Source organism: Sus scrofa, chromosome 2, assembly GCF_054392235.1.
Source record: "Sus scrofa isolate SSC_HxYL_T2T_F1_AM1 chromosome 2, Sscrofa_HxYL_maternal_Yorkshire_Landrace_v2.0, whole genome shotgun sequence".
NCBI classification, from domain to species: Eukaryota; Metazoa; Chordata; class Mammalia; order Artiodactyla; family Suidae; genus Sus; species Sus scrofa.
Genome location: NC_139384.1, coordinates 140,073,538 through 140,094,346, shown reverse-complemented (window position 1 = coordinate 140,094,346; position 20,809 = coordinate 140,073,538). Strand labels below are relative to the sequence as shown.

General features: G+C 42.8%; 1 protein-coding gene across 2 annotated transcripts in view; it reads right to left on the bottom strand.

The window, feature by feature from the left end:
* Positions 1-20,809, bottom strand: part of GRAMD2B (GRAM domain containing 2B) — a 108,742-nt gene that overhangs the window by 49,700 nt on the left and 38,233 nt on the right. Inside the window, 1 exon segment of one of the 2 annotated variants that reach the window (NM_001244333.1) lies at positions 19,983-20,236. The exons of the other annotated variant lie outside the window; for it this stretch is intronic. Coding sequence (NP_001231262.1) covers positions 19,983-20,065 — 83 coding nt within the window. The 5' untranslated portion in view covers positions 20,066-20,236. 2 annotated transcript variants of the gene reach the window in all.

Genomic DNA, 20,809 nt, shown 5'->3' with positions numbered 1-20,809 from the left:
ACAGACATGCTGGTTTGCCTTTGAGACCTTGCAGGGTTATGTCACGTTGCCTGAACACAGGGTCAGTTCTGCACCTCTCTAAAATGCAAGCAGCAGGTGGTTTTGAGGAACAACCGAAGAGTTCTAGGTGTAAAAATCAGCGCTCTCCCAAGCATGAGACTCTCCGAACTTGTCCGTCGCAAATACATGCCGCACATGGTACCTGTCCCCTGACCTTTTGCAGGAGGTTCTTGCCAATTCTTGGAACAAAACCTCACAGGATTCTGTTCTTGAACAATAGCTCTTAGGTAACAAGGATTCCTACCAAACAGGCAGGTTCCCTTAGAAAGGACACTGAGCAAACATCTTTGCTAAGCTGGAAGGACAGCTTGTTTTTCAGGCAGCTATCTGCGTGGTATGGTTGGCTCAAAAGTGTGAGATCGCAGGCGAGGCCCCCCTTCTGCAGCATTCCCTGAATCCCCTCACCCCATTCCTGCATGCCCCCTTCCCCAACATGCTCCACCTGTATTTCTTTGAAATAATCTCCTTTGAAAAGCTAAGTCAGGATTGAGGAGGGGGCGGGGAGTAGAAGGCATCTCTATCTGTTACTCTTACAAGTGTAATGCAAGCAAAGCATGAAGTCACTGACGGCATCTTTCCAACACAGCTCAGAGAAAGCTGGTTTTAGGGACGAGAGATAGCAAAGTGACCATGCAGAAAAGTCATCGCTGTGTCAACATCTCACTGGGACAGCAGCAGGTGACTAGGTGAAGGGTGTCTTTGGAGACAGAGGGGAAGAGCGATGTCAAAGAGGATGTGGGAGGGCCCCGTGCCCTCGAGGTTTTGCCTGGACCCCGTTTTCTTTTAACTAACGAAACCCTGGCTCCGGATGTAAACACACAGACTGAAAGGCCACTCATCGAAACCAGGGTTGAGAATACACATGAGGCCAAAGAATGGTTCTCGCTCCCAGGACTACCATATGGTTTCTGGTAAGATCAGTCTGTGAATTCCACCACTGAGTGGTCCTAAAGTTGGGCCTAAGGACCTTTTGTGTCAGAAACAACTGGGGTTGGGGAAGGGGGGCCCTGTAACAGTGCACATTCTTAGCCCAGCTGCAGAATGTTTCAAGTCTTAAACCCACCAAAATCTTGAAATTGAGCTGAGGGTCAGCCAAACCAGGATTATGGAGCCAAGGGTGAAGCAAGTCAATTAACTTTGTTGCCTTCTCTCAGCAGTTCTGTGATACAGGTGGGGAGAGGGGGGCACATTTACCAGAATACACCAGGACTTTTGAAAAATAATCCTCGTCAATGACGCACAGGTAATGCTGCCTTTGGGAATGAAGTCTCTATGTCAGTTAAAGCCACCATCCAAAAAATCGAAATACAACCATGTTTGAGTTTTCTTTGGGAGATGCAATTACCGGTGAACTTGCTTTATTTTCTGCAATGATCTGTGGTGGTCAAGTTTACTACAATGAGCTTCTTATAATCATAGATGTTCATTTATTTAAAAGTTCTTTTAAAAAGAGAAAAAGGAGAAGGGGTAACAGATTCTGAGATGCTAATTATACCCAATATCTTAAACTAGAGGGGATTCCAAGTAAACTTTTAGGGAGGGATTTCCAAGCAGGAGGCTTCAAAGAAAATCTAGAAGACTTCTAATGCGTGTATTTGAATACACCTTAGAAATGCCTTTTTTTTTTTTGGTATTTTTGCTTTTTCTAGGGCCGCTTCCCTCGGCATATGGAGGTTCCCAGGCTAGGGGTCGAATTGGAGCTGTAGCCGCCGGCCTACGCCAGAGCCACAGCAACTCGGGATCCAAGCCGCATCTGCAACCTACACCACAGCCCACGGCAACGCTGGATCCTTAACCCATTGAGCAAGGCCAGGGACCGAACCCGCAACCCCATGGTTCCTAGTCGGATTAGTTAAGCACTGCGCCACAACGGGAACTCCCTGGAAATGCATCTTTAATAGGTTTGGAATGAGTTTGTTTCAAAATTATGACTGATGTAAATATTTCGGTAAAGAGGGTGGCTGAAGATGCGATTAGGAGTCAATGAGTTAATGTACTAAATTCTATAGCTTGGAAATACATCATGACAAGCCATGAGTCTACCTTCAATCATTCAGATTTAGGCTTATTCTTTCAGAATTTCAGAATCATTCTGTAATGTTTTTTTAAGAGAGTCATTGCGATTTTGTTTGGTTGCACTGAACTGATAAATTTAAGGAATACAGCTGTCTTGATAATGGGAAGTTTTCCTTTTAAAGAAGGTAAAGATTTCAAGAGTTCCTGCTGTGGCACAGTGGGTTAAGAAACCGACGGCAGCAGCTCTGGTCCCTGCGGAGGCGTGAGTTCGATCCCTGGCCCAGAGCAGTGGGTTAAAGGATCCAGTGTTACCACAGCTGCGGCTCAGAGTCAATCCCTGGCCTGGGAACATCCATATGCCGTGGGTGTGTCCATCAAAAACACAGAAAACCAAACCTCTCCATTTACATTGTCTCTTTAGTAGGTGTGTTGTTTTAAGTCCTATTAAATCTATTTCTGGGAATCTCTATTTTGTGTGGCTTGTTGGTACCTTCTCCTCCAATTTATTTAAAATTTTTTTATTGTAAGAAAGGTGATTGATTTTTAAAATTTTTCTGATCATCTGTCAACTTATTGGAAACTCATTTCTAACTTTCTTAGTTCACTAGAGTTTAAGAAATAAAATCGATGTTCACCTACACTCAGCATATAGAAAGTCCACTCTCCCGTGGGCTACCCTGACATTGCTGCCTCTAATGTCCCTTACGGCCTTCCGTCTCTAACTTCCCGATCATGTTCCCCTTCTGGAGGACGCTGACGCCTGCACGAGGCAATGTCCAGGCAATGTGGCATTAACACCAGTGACCTTTATTTTCACTTGACATAAATCCCCGCCAATGCCTGGCTTTTATCACTGCTCAGATCACTCCATCCAGCAATCCTCTGTCAGTGTGACATCTCTAATCTCCTACAGACAGCCTGGCATCCTCTCCCAAGTCCCACCACATGTGTTTTTTGGCCTCAGAGGCAGATACAGTCCTTGATATTTCCATGTTCTTCTAATCTTCTGGACCTTTATTATTATTATTTTTTTTTTGGCCCACTCCTGTGGCATATGGGAAGTTCCCAGGCCAAATCAGAGCTACAGCTGCCAGCCTGCACAGCCACAGCCGCTCAGGATCCAAGTGGCGTCTGCGACCTACGCCACCGCTCACGGCAACACTGGATCCTTAACCCACTGAGAAAGGCCAGGGATCAAACCTGTGTCCTCATGGATACTAGTCGGGTTTGTTACCACTGAGTCACAGAGGGAACTCCCTGGACTTCTTTGTTAAAGCAGCTCAGACCGTATATGGGATTGGTCACCTTGAGTTTCCAGTTATGTTCATTCTTCTGCACAGCCATTCAGCTCAAAATGAGCCTTTCTGATTTCTAGTCCCTGGATTCTGAGCACAGTCAAAAGGGGAAAAAATGGACTGGTGCCTTTGCTGTCGCCGGGGCCCTCAGCATTCCTTGGACATGGTCCTGGCCTATTCCCTCCACTTGCATTCCACCCTCTTTGCTGGCAAGCCGCTAGCCAAACACAACTCATCCCTTTGGAGAAAAGCGGTCCCAACATGATTTAGCTGAGACAACTAAAAACTGAAGAATTCAGACAAGTCCAGCCACGTCTTCCCCCGACCTACAATCACCTACACCTACTGCACCCCACATTCCTCTAGTTTCAGAAGACAAGGTCTCTCTCTCTCTCTTTTCTTTTTTTTTTTTTTTTGTCTTTTTGCCTTTCCTAGGGCTGCTCTTGTGGCATATGGAGGTTTTCGAGCTAGGGGTCTAATCAGAGCTGTAGCCACCAGCCTACACCACAGCCCTAGCAATGTGGGATCTGAGCCACGTCTGTGACCTACACCACAGCTCACGGCAACATCTCTCCCACTGAGAGAGGGCAGGGATCAAACCCAAAACCTCATGGTTCCTAGTCAGATTTGTTAACCACTGAGCCACAATGGGAACCCCAAGGTCTCTCTTCTGTTGATGTTCAAGCCCACCTTCCGATACCTCTAGGCTTGTTCTCTCAGCTATTCCATCTTCGCACCACATCTTCACTGCTTCTCTCTTTCTCCTAGTCTATGCACAGGCTCACGTAACGCTCTCATCTAAAAACCAAAACCTTCCCTAGATATCACTTACTCAAGTTACCTTCCTCTCTTTCCTCCACTGCTCAGCCAAGGCTCTCAGAGCCAGTCTATCCATGCTGGGTGTGTTCCCGCATTTCTCATTAACCCGGTCCACTAGAGTCTGGCTTCCATTCCCAGTACTCCACTAAAATTACTCTGGCTAAGTACACCAGTGATCTCTCCAAGGCATTCTCTAAATACTGCTATTGGTAGCACCTACCATCTTTTGAGATTCTCCTCTTGTTTTTTTTTCATGTTTCTATTCCATTGTGTTTGTTGAATTTTGCTTTTGTTTTAGTTTCTGCTGTTATTTATTCTCCATCACTTCTGTAGCCTCTTCTTTTGACTTTCCTCCCAACATAGGATCATTCCTAGACTCTCTTGTTGATCCTCTGCTTTTCCCTCCATTGGAAAACTCCATCCAGTCCCAAGACTTTAACTGCCACCTGTATCCTACCATTTCCCAAATCGATCTCCCAGCTCTGACCCTCTGGAGTGTTTTCTAACATCAACAACCAATTCTCTGATTCTCAGGACACCAACGGGGTAGCCAACACTTCAATTCTATTCTGGCGCTCATTACCCAAAGTTGAGGCCAACCCCACAGGGTAAGGGCTTAGTTCCACAACACTGCCCCCACTTGAGATGCCAGCTGAAAGTTCCAGGCCAACTGGATATAAATCAGGGGTTCCCATGAACCCCCTCCCCCATCAGGTTTGATAATTTCCTAGAATGGCTCACAGAGGTCAGGGAAATGCTTAACTTGTATTTTCTCCTGGATTATACAAGATACAACTCAAGAACAGCGAGAAGGAAGGGTTGCATGGGGCAGGGTATGGAGGCCTGTGGAGCTCCGTGGCCTCTCTGGGTGCACTGCCCTCCTAGCACCTTGGTGTGTTCACCAATCTGGAAGCTTGTGAAATCTTGTTCAAGAGTTACAGGGCTTAATCTCCAGGTGCCCTCTCCTCCCAGGAGGTTAGGGATCAAAGCTCCCAACCTCTCATCAATCAAACTTCACCATGATCAGCCCCATCCTGAGGCTATCTAGGGGCTCTACCCTAAACCCCGCATTTGCATAAACTCAGGTGTAATCAAAAGAGGTCATTGTGATTAACAGGAGACTCTCCTTCCTTTATCGCTCAGGAAATGCCAATTCTAGGAGCTCTGCCAGGAACTCAGAACAAAGACCAAATACATTTCTTATTACTACAGAGGCCTCCATCCTAATTTCAACTTCTTTTTTTTTTTTTTTTTTTTTTTTGGCTGTGCCTGTAGCATGTGTATGTTCTTGGGGCAGCAAGTGAACCTGTGCCACAGGGGCGACCTGAGCCACAGCAGTGACAATACCCAATTCTTCACCCCTAGGCCACCAGGGAACTCCCCAATCTCAACTTTTATAAAAGGAGAAACCATCATTTTAATACCCCAAATCTCCTTTTCCTGCTATGTTCCATGGCTTAACTAATGCAACATAATTACAATCCATGCAATCCTCCTGGAGAAACTCAAAGACATTCTACCTTCCTCCGACTGTCAATCCAACCCATCACCTGGTTCTTCCAATTTTTTCCCCCTTGACATTTCTCAAACTTATCTTCCCATTTTTCCTGCTACAACAATCTCATCCAGATTGTTGCACAGCCAGCTAATACCTGCTTCCTAGCTTGTTCGCCATGAAATCTATCTTAAACCTTGCTACTGGGGTCATTTCTAAGAAACTCAAATCTGACTTTATCACATTCCTGGGTAAACTTCAGTGGCTCTCCAAGCTCCTTCTCATGGCATAAAAGGTTGTCCTTTTTGACCTTTCTCCAATTTACTGCTCCTCAAATATTACCACTCAATATAAATTTTTTGGCCACGCCCATGGCCAAGATTCTGGGCCAAGGATCAAACCCATGCTTCAGCAGCAACCTGTGGATCTAGGTAACCATGCTGGATCCTTAACCCACTGTACCACAAGGGAACACCTCAATATACATTTTTATGTTTCAGTAATATTAGTTCTCCTTAATACCAGGCTGTTTCACAACACTGTGTCTTCATTTGGGCTATTCTTTCTGGATAAAATGACCTCTCTCTCTCTCTCTGGATAATTCCAGTTCCTTCTTCAAAATTTAAGAATCATCATTTCCTCCAAGAAACATCTTTTACTCAATCCCCACACTGGGCTGTTTTTTTTCCTCCACTATTCTCTTACAATGCCTTAAAAAAACAAATATTCCTATTTTGCACATTATATGGAAAATCATATTTAATGTCCTGGTAAGATATTGTTCTAGTTACAGTGATGCTGTGATGTCTTGAGGGCAAGGTCCACCTCTAATACTTCCTACTATCTTTGTAACATACTATAGATGCTCAAAAAATGTGTTAAATTCCAATTACTGATGTAAATGAAAATACTTTCAAGAATATAAAGTGCTTTACAAATGCTATGCTAATTATTAAGTTGAACTGGTAAGCAAGAATCCCCAACTTCATTTCTGAGGAAAGGGGTTTTAAACTTAATTTATTTTTAAGATTATTATTTTTTCAATTATGGTGGATTTACAATGTGCTGTTGATTTCTGCTACAGGTTTTTTTAAGTTTAAATTGTGTTCTATATTCAAGTGCAACATATTATTTTCAGACCTGAACTATACCAGAGAAACCTGCAATTCTATTGAAACTCAATACTGATACTGAGTTTGTTCCCCATTTGTGTTTTAAGTTTTGTTGTTCCTTGATTAGACTTTTCTACTATGAGTTGTCCTGAAAGCACTGTGGCGGGTCACCTGCAGCCAGAGGGCAGAACAGGGCTGTCCCAATGCAACCATGCTATGCTGATATGTATCTAGAAATGCGTAAGAGACTAGTTGAGGTATGTTCCAGCGGGCAGTCCTGCCTTAACCAGGTACAAGTTTACCAAAGGGAAGAAGTAAAAGACCAAAAATTCATAAAAGAGGTCAAACCAAGTAAAAAAGCAGGGATTCTATTCATATTCAAAACACTTTCCTCAGTTTGTTCAGCCTGAGAGAATTCTTTACACAAAGGCTACAGAAGAGCACAGAGAAGTAGGGCAGTTTCTTCAAAGCCTCATACTCTTCAGGTTGGAAGGGATCTAACAAATCAGGTCATTCAGCCCCTCTCTCCTTACAGAGAAGGAAACTGAAACCCAGAGAATGGCTTCCCTCAAGGTTCACAGAATCAATGCTGGAGCCCAAGCCAGAAATGATGCAAAGAGAAATAAGCAAGGAGAATTCTCAATGGGAGTCCCCAAGTCCCGTGTTCTGTTCTCCTGCCCCAACCACTCAACAAGTCTAGCCACAGCAGTCCCCGAAGTGTTCATCAAAACCATGAATTTGAACTTCTCAGGTAGCTTTTTCTTGTTCTTCCCTTGCCTGAAATAACCTTTCCATCCAGCTGAGACCAGGTCTTTCTTACCCACCAACCTCACATGAGATATCTCCTCTCATCTCAGCTCACTTCAAAAAACAAGGTGTACTGCTTACGTCTCTGTTCCTTTCAGTATTTGGTAAGTGTTGTGTAATCCTTATCACACAGTTGTGTATCTGTGTGTGTATGTCCCTTCTTCTCTGAAGACCAGGAGCTTCTAAAGGGCATCACCCACATCTCATTCAGGCCTGCATTCCCAGCATAGAGTAAGCGGTAAAGAAATGCTTGCTGAGTTACACTGGATTAGGGAAACGTGGAGATAAGTCACATAGAAGTTACCAAACAACACAGGATTAACATCAGATCTGAGATATACTATGCTAATGAATCCATTCCAACCCAACGTCAAGGAGAGGAATAGGAAAGTATGCTTGTATTTGAGTAGGCTCCAGGAATGACCAAGTAGGAGATCAATCAGCTCATGGATATCAACCAGCAGGTGACATTTAGAATGGAAAAAAAAAAAAAAAAAAAAAAGGAAAAAGGGAAAACTTCATCAGCTTCATAGCAGATTGATTGCTATCATATGGAAAGTCAGGAGTAACGCCTTGCATACAGTGGGCAAGTCCACCAGTATAAAACAAGGCCATGGAGAGGGGACCTGCAAAAAATGCCATCTGTACACAAATTCCCACAGTGTGTGATAAAGAAGAGAGTACAAGATGATTGCGACGGCGGAGCCTTTACTCATTTCACTGTCTAGACGCGTGGAAACTTTTCTCAGGAGCTATGTTCCACAATACACAGTGGGTATTCTTCAAGAAAAGTCATCACCGGATAAGCAGTGAAGTCCTACTGTACAGCACAGGGAACTATACCCAAGCTCTTCAGGTAGAACATGACGGAAGATAGAATATATATATGAATGAATGAATGAATGGGTCACTATGCTGCACAGCAGAATTTGACACAATACTATAAATCAACCATACTTTAGTTTTAAAAATATAAAAAAAATTTTTTTAAATCATCACCAGTTACATTTGCATCCTCAAATGTCAAAGCATTTTTTTTTAATGCCTATGATATGCCCAACACCTACTCGGGTATATTATAAGCCCTGGAAAATTATTTTAGGACAGAATAGTAACTCCAACATTTTACTATTTTCCTCATGAGGTTACAAATAACCCGAAAAGTAGAAGACTGGAAATTGGTTGGTAATATCATCAGAAACAGCCTCTGAGAGTCTTTCATATTTTATAGTCAAATCTTGTTTGTGGATCAAAAATGATCCTACCCACAGAACGGTTTAAAGATATTTAGACTATTCTTATCCACCTTGTTCACCAAATGTGGCTTCAGGCTGTTTCCAAAAATTGAATTCATGCTCAGAGAAAGAGGATTTGCCAACCTTATGACTATTCAAAGAATGAGCTTCAGGCTCTCAAAGTAACTCCACAAGAAGAATTTCAAAAAGATTTTGTACAACTGCACCATTTTTGAAAAAGTTGTTGGGTTCCTTTGGTGACTGCTTTAAAAAAAATTTTTTTTTTTCCATTCTAAATGTCACCAGGGTTTTTAAAATAAATTGATCACATTACTTTATAGACACTCTGTACCTGGGCAAAAGAAGAACCCAACTATAGCTTTTAAAAATTAGACCCTAGACATGACTGTTGTGCCAATCACAACATAAAGCTGTAATTGAAACAATCAAGTTCCCTACGGTCAGGTCTGCGCACAGATGAATCCAGAGAGCCACCTGTGTCTGCCAGCACACAGAAAAACACCAGGGCCCAATGACAGCCAAAGGCGCTCTCTCTACTCTGTCCTCTATAGAATATTAGCAATCTTTTCAACTTTAGAACTGTAGAAAGGAAGTGAGTCTTAGTTTGACAGTCGAGAAAGCAGACCTACCTATTAAAGTTAAGACATCTATGAGGGATGCTGAGGCACCGAATGGGAGCCACTTTGCCTTCTGCATCTTTGTTCTTCTGAAATCTAGTGAAGTTGTACAATGAATGACTGTAGGAGCCAGGTTCAGATGAGACTGCCTGCATTTGAATTTTGGCTCCAACTTCAACAGCTGTTATGAACTTGGGCAAGTCACTGTGTTTCTGTTCTGCGTAACATGTGATGATAGTTGTACCTACTTATTACATGTATATATGTAAACGCACATTGAACAATGTATAGCATGGGACAGTATTACCTCATCTCATCTAAACGTGTCAACCGGTATATGTGATATATTTTCCGGAGCCACTGGTTTGGTGTATTTTCTCACATACGTCAGATATTGAATATATTTGCTGGAGCTACCTCATTTCTTTTCAAGAAGATCAAATCTCAAGACAAAATAGTCTTAAGGGCAAAGGCCTTATCTTCTTCGCTTGGTGGCTGCCATGACACCCAACCTGGGGCCCAGCACACACAACTACGCAGTAAGTATCAGGTGACAACATGAGCAAAGCTCTCTGGTCCTTACCAATTGGTCAATATTGCCTTTCTCCTGGCCACAAGCCATGTAGTAGTCCCTCATCTTAGGGTCTGATGAAACGTGGGAGATTTTGTGATTGTAGAATTTGAGCTTAGAAAATGTGTCAGAAAATTTTCAGAAAAGATTCTGATCAAATCCAGAACGAGTATGAGATCCACCTACATTGTGTCAAAACAACTTCAGAAGAGAGGAAGGGTGAGAGGGAGGGCAAAAAAATATTCCTGACAGTTGCTATATGCTCTCAGAAGACCACATTTTGTGTTATACGAAGTATCCAGCACAAGATTTAACCTGTTAGAATCAAATGAGGAGCTCTTTTCCAATGAATTAGGGCAACAGTACAGGGATGACAAAAGGTGTCATGACAAATTCCTTTTTCCTCACTGTTGACATCGTGAACTCAAGGCACCATATGCCTTTTACAGCACTACCCCCTTCGGGTTTCCAAATCATTTGTGGGATCCCAAGGTAATTGTTTTCAGATGATAAATCTTAATAGTAAGAGACACAAAAATGATAGAGGATTTGTAGGTTCTTCCCAGTTTTTGACTCACTGCATAGAATGGAATTCAATCATTTGCCAAGTCTGCAAGATGACAAACCTGGCTTTTATCATAAACCTGATATTTAAGGACTTTAAGAAGACACCAGCATTTTTTTTTTTTTTTTGCCTTTTTGCCTTTTTGCCTTTTCTAGGGCTGCTTCCCACGGCATATCGAGGTTCCCAGGCTAGGGGTCCAATCAGACCCTCAACCCACTGAGCAAGGCCAGGGACCGAACCCGCAACCTCATGGTTCCTAGTCGGATCCGTTAACCACGGCGCCACGACGGGAACTCCAACACCAGCATTTATACACAGATCAGCATCTCCATGAGGGAAGAAGAGGCCCGGCAGCTACCTGGCTCAGTGGCTGAGATTTCAGTGACAAGACACGGACTAGCGCAGGGAGAGATGAGGAGGAGGGTCTGCCAGGGTGGAAGGGGGAGATGACACAGGTGAATGGCCAGGCATCTCCATCTTTTCCCTATGACTCAACTTCACTCTCTTTCTCTACCTCTCTTCCATTCCCTCCCCACCTCCTTGCTCATCATCTCCCATGTCATATTTCCATCTCTCCGCGTTGGTCTCCGCTCTTCTTAAACAGGTCTCATCACTACTGTGACTCCTATTAAGTTGTTTACACGGTGGGCCCAGGTTGATGGCTGCCTCATCTGACTGGGGGCTGCCTAGGATCCCCGAGTTAGGACAAGGACACAGAAGGGATTAGAAGGTGAACTGGTAACTTGAGGATGGCCCAGTCAGACACCCACCCTGCCATCAACACCCCCAGTCCACCTGGCTGAGGTCACTTAGGAAAGGTGTGTTCAGATGCATTTATTTATCCACCAAGGATACACAGCAAGGTCCTACTGTACAGCACAGGGGACTCGAGCCAATATCCTGGGACAATCCATGATGAAAAAGAATATGAAAAAGAACGCATATGGAGATAACTGAGGCACTTGGCTATACCACAGGCATGAACACAACATTGTACATCAGCTAACTACTTCAGTAAGATAAAAATTAAAAAATATTTATCCATCAACAGTAAAACTGTGTAGGTCACTTTACTGGTAGATAACTATTCTACAAAAGAGTCTGGAAAAAAATGGGTTTATGAGACTATCATATGCCATGTATTGAGTGAGCTCTGCTGTGGTGCAGTCCAGCAACTTTGTGATCATTCTTAATGCTCATGAGAACCTCATGAGATGCTTCACTGCCCAAAGCCCAACTCACTTAGAAGCATATTGGAAGGTGGATATTCTAAGGAAAAATAAAACAAATCAACAAAAAACTTCATTTTGCCCTTCAATGACAAGAGCATAAGAACAAAACCCCATGGCTCAGCGGTAACAAACCCGACTAGCATCCATGAGGATGTGGGTTCGATCCCTGACCTTGCTCAGTGGGTTAAGGATCACACAGCTGTGAGCTGTGTGTGAGCTCTGACGGCAGTCGCAGCTCAGATCCCGCGTTGTTGTGGCTCTGGCATAGGCTGGCGGCTATAGCCCCAATTGGACCCCTAGCCTGGGAACCTCCATATGCTGTTGGTGCAGCCCTAAAAAACAAAACAAAACAAAAACAAGAACAAAACCCAAATGCTTGCAAGTGGTGACCTTTGAGACAGGGAACTGTAAGGTGAGAGTTAGAGGAAGACACTCACTTTTCCCTTGTGCCTGTTTCTACTGTTCAAATTTTCTAGCCTTACACATGTATTGCTTGAAAATATGTCAGCAAGGATGGGGGAAGGTTACACTCCCATTTAAACATTTCTTCTCTGTATTATTCTGCCATTAAAAACAAAAACAAAACCCAAGTAATCAGTGTTACATGCAAAATTTCAAGAGGCTGCAAAAACAGTACCCAAGTATGACAGCTGGAGTTATTTTTACCATTACAGTCTGGGGAAAGTTTTCAAGATCCTAAGTACGAATGTCATTCAGTCAATATTTAACAGGGATTTATTATGTTATAAAGTCTAAGGCAATGACATACCTCTAAGGTGCTTACAACTTTGTTTCCCTGCTATGTGAAAGCACTTTCTCTTAAATCTATACCACAGATCCTCATACGATCCTGGTGGGCATCTAAAATGGCATAGCTTCTTAGAAAAAGTTTGCCAGTTCCTCAAAAAGTTAAACAGAGAATTACCAGAGGACCCAGCAATTCCACTCTGGGTATATGCTAAAGAGAAATGAAAACATATGTCCATACAAAGACAGGCACACAAATAGTCAAAGTAACATTGGTCATCATAACCAACAAATGGAGACAACCCAAATGTTCACCAACAGGTGAAAAGACAAATTGTGGTCTATCCATATAATGGAATACTATTCAGCCATGAAAAGGAGGAAACCACTGGCATATGCGACGTCATGGATGAATCTCAAAACACTACGGTAAGTGAACAGGGCCAGATACAAGAGACCACATGCTATATATGATTCTATTTATATGAACTACCCAGAAAGCAAATTTACAAAGACAGAAAGTAGATTAGTGACTGCTTGGGGCTGGGGTGGGAATGGGGATTAGTATACACAGACCCAAAGGATCTTATTTTGGAGGGTGTATGAAATGTTCTAAAGCCAGATGTGGTAGTAGAAGACCACTCAGTAAAGTTACTAAAAATTCCTGAATAGTACACTTGATATGTATACTTTATGATTTGCAAAATACCTCAATAAACCTATTAAAAATAATCTGCATCTTGGGGCATCGTGTCCCATCATGAATGTGGGAACTTCTGGCACACAAGGAATGACCAATAAGAACATAGCAACTAGTTTACCTTAGAGATGGCAGCTTAAGTTGGTCTTGCTTCTCTTCTAAGAGTAAATCATCAAATTTAAGTGTGGATAGGGAATTCCCATAGTGGCGCAGTGGAAACAAATCAGACCAGGAACCATGAGGTTGCAGGTTCGATCCATGGCTCAGTGGGTTAAGGATCTGGCGTTGCCATGAGCTATGGTGTAGGTCAAAGATGTAGATCAGATCTGGCATTGCTGTGGCTCTGGCATTGCTGTGGCTCTGGCATAGATAGGTCGGCAGCAACAGCTCTGATGAAGACCCCTATCCTGGGAACCTCCATATGCTGTGGGTGTGGACCTAAAAAGACAAAGGACAAAAAAAAAAAAAAAGTGTGGATAAAAACATTCTCTTTGAGGAAGAAGAACAGCCATTGAGGTGGTTGTGGCACAGTTTCTCTCCAGGACCTGTGCATTATGTCATTGGAAAATGTGTCAAATGCCTAAAGCTGAGCATTTTTAAGAATTAGGAGGATGTGGGAAAAGAGTTCTATTGGAGTTTAGCAAATGGAGACAACTCAGCAGCTTAAAGATGAGGAGCCATGAAAGGAAAGCTCAGTGCCAGGATGCAGGATGTAGACATCAACAGATCAGAGATAAAAGCGCTAGACAGAGGATGTGAGAACACCATAACAGTAAGCAACGCTGAAATAAGCTGGGAGGTCACTAAATAGTTACGGCATGAGATAATTCTAACATAAACTAAAAGCCAAGATACCATATTGGATTCCTGGAAATGCTCAGCGACTGTCACAAGTGCCCTCTAGGTTGAGCTGATGGAACAGAGGCTTAGTCAATAGAACACTGGGTGCCTGCCTCTGTAAGAGTGAAGCCTTTTGAACCTTGACTATTTTGTTTGATTAAGTTTTATGTCACCCTCCCGCCCCCACCTTCAACAGTGAGGACCACCACAGCTGTAGTTTACAAGAGAGCTGATGATGTCAGGCACTAGGTGACCTGTGAATTTCTTACATTTCCCATTTAAACGTCAAAGCAAGTGTGTACCAAAATAGTTGATTTTCTTCTTTACCGATAATGAAGCTGAGACTTGGAGGTGCTAAGGAACTCACTAAGGTCACAAGAGATAGGTTTTTACGTGATAGGAAAGTCAGATTGCAAATCCTGGTTTCCTAGAGCCTGTGTTCTTTTTTTTTTAGGGCTGCACCCGAGGCATATGACAGTTGCCAGCCTAGGGGTCCGATCGGAGCTACAGCTGCTGGTCTACGCCACGGTCACAGCCACAGCAATGAAGATCTGAGCTGTGTCTTCAGCCCTCAACACAGGTCATGGCAATGCCAGATTCCCGACCCACTGAGCAAGACTAGGGATCGAACCCCCATCCTCATGGATACTAGTGGGATTTGTTCCTGCCACAGCAGGAACTCACGAGCCTGCTTTCTTCACCTCTTTGTGCGATGCCTTGACAAATCAGTAATTTCCAATGATATCAACATGGAGCCACAGAGCCGATTTGATTCATTAAATTCTTTTTCAAAACATTTAAAGCCAGAATACTGTTTATTCTTCTCCATTTTTTTCACTCTTCAACTGATTGTTTTACTTTAATATAATCTTAATATTTTCTAATATGTTGTAATTTTTTCTTCCTATCCCAAAGTTTATATGAAAAAGTACATGGCGGGGGGGGGGCAGTTCCCTGGTGGCCTTAGCAGTTAAAGATCTGGCATTGCCACTGCTACAACATGGATTTGATCCCTGACCCAGTAACTTCTGCATGCTGCAGGTGCAGCCAAAAATAAAATAAAATATAAATAAAACAAAATAATAAAATGTACACTCTGTCCTAGATAACCTGCCAGATGAGGCAACCTGGAAATAAGAATTAAAAAAAGAAAAAAAAGCACACACATGTACTGAAAGATAGATAATATATATAGATTTTCTTGCTAAATAGGCACTTTCAATGTTTGGAGTTAAGCAAGCAATAAGACATTGAGCTATACTCAATGATTATTTATCTTTGCTCCTCTCACTTCCAGTGCAAGGCCAGTTCCCAAGTGCAACCCTTATTCTGTCTGTCAAGCACCCCTATTTGCACAAAGATGGGATAGGGGATGATCGATGCTTTCAATTCAGGTCATTTATTTTTACTTGAATTCACCATTTAAAGTCAAAATATGTCCCTAAAATTATTTCTTGATAACCCCAGAGAACTTCCTTTCAAGGTAAACTGCTATATTGTGTACATCCACCCTTTCTACACATATATAAAATTGAACAAATTTCTAGCATTCTTATATCGCAAGTTATTAAAATTTAAATGTTTGAAATTCAAAGTGCATTACAAGCACATGTACATATGATGTAATTCACTATATGAAATATGAATCAGTTGCCCAGCAATATAGCAGTATTAGTTTTAGATAATTTTTGAAATTCCTTGAAAGTAACCAGGCCATTACTAAATCAGATCCACCCGTCTTTAAGAAATAAAAGTGTACCTAGTAAAATGTCTGCCAAAAAAGTTAGGCTATGTTAGAAACACCTGTGTATTGTGAACACACAATTAAGAAGGAAAGATAAAGTGGAGAAAAAACTAGGATCTCAAAAGGAAATATGCAGCTAAACTAACAATTCTTGGTAAAAGAGGGGGTTATTTTAAGATCAAATATGTATTTTGGTGGTGCATAAATGTGCAGTTTCACTTCTAGCACACAGATGAATAACGAAGCCACAGGTCAGGAGTTCCTGCTGTGGTTCAGGGGAAACAAATCCGACTAGTATCCATGAGGTTGCAGGTTTGATCCCTGGCCTCACGACGTGGTGTAGGTGGCAGATGTGGCTTGGATCCCACATTGCAGCCGAGATGTAGGCTGGCAGCTGTAGCTCTGATTTAACCTTAGCCTGGGAACTTCCAAGTGCTGTACCTGCGACCCTAAAAAGCAAAAAAAAAACCAAAAAAAAAAAAAAAAAAAAAACCAAAGCAAGCCCCAAAGCCACAGCTCTTGTGCAAGTAAATGTTCTTAAAAACTCCAGTGCTACTGATAGAAAATTTGATTAAGAATAGAATTTCCCCTGAGATAGTCAAACTGAAAGCCAGCTTTAAGCATATGACAGACCTTAACTGAGGGGATGGGGGGGTCTTGACTTCCCCAGCTCACCAACACATTGTTACTGAAAATGATTTTATGCTGAGAAATTCAGGGTGAAAAAATGTGATTGGAGTGGCCTAGCTACTGTGGGAAATCAACAAAGGCATACCCTGGACTAGTCCCATGAGTTAATACATATTAACAACTTAAAACAGTACTTTGTACATATTAAATGTTACATAAACATGAACTGTCCATTAACAGTAATAACAGCAGCGGCTACTTTCTTTGGGTTGACCACATAGAGACAAGGTGGGGATTGGTTAAAAAAAAAAGAGAGAGAGGTTGGCCAGTGATAAGGAGACACTTTAAAAGAAGGGAAGCTTGTGTTGATTTGTAGAAGTATATTAAGAGAAAGATGAGAGGGCGCTGCTTGAGCAGAGTAATAGAGCTGAGGAGAAGGGAAGAATGAGGGACCTTTAGTTAGCACTACACTTGGCACACATGTTCCTTATTCTATTGCATTATCACCTCTGAATCCCAGGGCTGCTGGTGTGTTTGTCTACAGAAGCTATTAGGAAATGAGGTTGAAATGGGCCAGGTGTGTCCAGGTCATTAAAGATCTTAAATTCTTGGCGGAGGAGTCCGATATTTGGAGGAGGCCATGGAGGCCCATCATAGAAAAGATTCAAGTTCAGGATCCAGAGGTAGGAATCCTGGACTTGAATTTGGGCTGTTCTCTTATTGACTGTATCTCTGCCTGCTCAGTTACTTCTCAGAGTTTCAAGGTTCTTATTTGTAAAACAGAGAAAACGATGGTCTGGACCTTATTCAGTAGGTATGGGAATGAATACAGGGTGTTAAGTACACGGCCCGTCACAAAGCGAGCATTCTCTACACATGGTAGGTTTATTCATTAAGAGGCGAAGGTTCTAGGTGATGAGGTTTATGTGGGTTACATTTCAGATGCAAGGAAGTAGGAGGAGCGAGTCATTCTAACACTCTTGAAGAGTTGAAGTTGGACACCGACATTTCAACAACTTTGGGCTTAGTGATAAATAATCTAAAATACGAAGTTCAAAACACAGAAGTGAGACTAGGTTTCCAAGATCTAAAAATTTTGCTACTCAACATGTTTTCAAATATGGAGTTATCTCATCAATGTGTCACTGTGATAACTTACCTACCTGTCTTGAAATTACTTTTATTCTGTTACCAAACCAAGAGCTCTGAAGAAAAGTGTCTCAAATCTTAGACTGAATCAGAAGTGACTTCAGCAGACCTAGGAATTACCGCTTTGCTCGGAAAAACAAATACAAAACCAATAATCCAGAGACTGCCCAATGGATAAACATCCCTAGAGTGTAGAAATTTCAGTTATAGGTCAAACTTAGTATAATATTTTGTTCATGTTTTGCATGCGGCACTAGCCACCAACGTCCCTTGAAGTACTGTAACATAGCTAAGTGCCTCCACCCCCAACCCTACTCCGAGTTACAGGACAAATAGCTCATCACATTCATTCTTGTATTCTCCACCATTATGAGCAAATTGTAGGGATTCCAGCATTTGTTGAACTGAAGCGAATTGGTGAAACTGGCCTTTCCCAATGAAGGGCTGTTGAGGGCCTTACTATGCTTACACATAATTATTTGCTCAGGGTCTAGAGACTAAATTGAGCAGACTAAGTTTCAACACTTTAGCAGACATTTTCAATCAAAGGGATCTGCTTAACTGAGTACTTAAGACTACTGGGAATGTGGGGATTTAAAACTTAGTAGCTGCTGGGTGGAATTCACTAATTCTGCTTTGTGTAGCTGGAAGTAAATACTGCCTTTGAATGAGTTCTGAACCAGGAGTTTAAAGTCCCCGGCCACTTACTCCTCCTGTCACCTCAAACATCTATGAAATGGTGACAAGTCTTGCCACAATACTTCTTCTTCAGGGAAGTAAAGTTTGTAAAAGAATAATTATGTGCAAAGGAAATACATGTCATTTGCCTGTTCACCTTTTCCTTGGGTTTGAATTATTGGTATAAAGTAAGGATTTTATTTTTGGGTGAGAAAACAAGAATATTTTGTGAGAGTTATGCCTGGAGCACTTTTTCTCAAACACTTTTTTTTTTTTTTTCTTTTCTATCAGTAAAGAGCAAAGAACATCAGCTTAAGCTGACAATGCTGAGGGGGGAAAGGCAAGAGTAGCCAAGGAAAGCAGGCAGTGGCAAAGAATATGACCCAAGTCTTTGAAACCACAAATCAAAGCAGCTAATAAAAGCTATTCTTTTTCCAAAACATCAGCCCAAACTTCGATAAATGGATGGACTATGCTTTTATAAACACAAGCCTTTATGTGGAACCAGAGGACGCTTCTAAAAATAATTAAATGCTGAAATAATGAATGATGGGGATGGAATCTTTACTGTTAAAAACTTCGTCACCTTTTATATTAGTACCAATAAAGCCTTTTAGATATCCAACAGCTTGGTGCCATAAAAATTAAAATTGGTCTTATTTAGAGATTTATCTTAACCTCAATGTTCTCACTTCATGTTATAGTGATATAGAAAATAAGCAAATACTTAAAGATTCTTTTTCCCCCCCAAAGATGAGTTTGGGAATAACCACCAAGTCAATAACCATATTTCTGGATTAAAAAAGAAAAGTACCGAAGACAAATAAATTTCATTACAGATATTTGTGATCAAATATCTGAGTTTTCAGTTTCTTAAACCAGAAGAGTTTATAAGTCAAACAATGAGCAAACCCTATTACGCACACGGATCTTTTAAGAGGATAATAAAAGAATATTTGATGGGTTTTATTTTATTATACATTCATTATGCGTCCCTACCCAACACCTACACCCTCTCTTTCTAGAAAGAAAGAAAAAGAAAAGAGCACAAGTTTGTTTTATGTACCCAACAAAAGCAGGGAGTCTTTCAGGGGCAAAATAACGCGTTTTTCATGTTTTCCACTACTCTTTCCTCTCTCTAAAGGGGAAAAAGTGAAAGGGGTGGGGGGAAAACACCGTCAAGCTCTCAAACGCTCAAAAAATACGAAAAATCCGCATCATTAAGAAGCTAATGACCAGATGGCATCGATGGGGCAACTGCATCTTCACACACGTCACGAAGACGGCAATGAAAACAAATGTTAAGGGCTCTTTTTCCTGACCTGGCTTGTGAATGGTCTCCCCAGACCTCCCGGGAGAATTACCAAACACCAACCGTGCTCTCGGCTCAAAGAATTCCCATCCCCACCGGGCTGCAAGCTGCCAAGCATTCCTGAAACGCTGCCGTGCCTTTTCTCTCCTTCGAAATCGAGGGGTAAAAAAAAGAGAGAGAGAGAGAGAGACCGGGCGCCACAGGAAGAGTTTAAGGCACAGGGCTGCCCATGCTAAAGTTCCAGAAACCCGTTCCCACTCCCCACTCATCTCTGGCAGCGAAGTTTGGGCAGCGCGCGTTCTACCGCCGCGGATGGCATCCCGCGGAGGATACTCACTGGGCTGAGCCAACTTTGCCCTCTCTCTTCCCGAGCACTTTGGCAGGCTTGGTGTCGTCCACATCTTGCTGTAGTTCAGTCATCAGGGCCGCGTCTGGAGGCCACCTCCCCAAGGTCTCTTCCTCCTCCTGCCGCTCCCCGGCTCCCACCGTCCGGGGCGCCGGCCCAGCGAGCCCACCGCGCCCTCCCTTTGCCCAGGGCCGCTTGGCGCATCCGGGCCGCCCGCGCCGGGGGCCGCCAACCTGGACAAGTTCGAGCCGGCGCGATTGGTCCGAGCCAGGGGGGCCGAGCCGGGAGGGAGGGAAGGGGAGGGTCGAAGCGAAGTGACAGCCTCCTTCCCCAACCCAGGAGGCCGAGGCCGAGAAAGAGGAAACCTGTTGAACTAGTCCTTCTGGGAGAGGAAGCTAATTGGCCCAGCAGGTGAAATATTTGCCTAACCAGGCGCCGGGGATGAGCCTCCTGGTAAATTTGGCTTCTCCCCTCCCCCACCCGGACTTTAAGGGATTTGAAAAGTGGGCAGCCCCAGGGATTCCACGGAGAGGCACTGTGTGGGCTGGCCTGTGCCCCAGCCTAAATTATTCAAACAGGATGTAGCCTCTTAGAGGCCGGCCTGTCAGGACTTAACAATAGGTTGGTTCCGTAACAAAGGTAACAGGAGGTGCCTCGTTAACCCTTTCCAGTTGGTGGAGGCCGAGGTGGAGGAGAAGCATCCGTCAAAACCACACCAGCAAGTTACTGACTATACGCCCAAGCAATGAAACAAATGCCTCTTCTTCCCACCTTGCTGGCTTTGGCTGAAATTTTATCTTCGAAGCATCCATTTATTC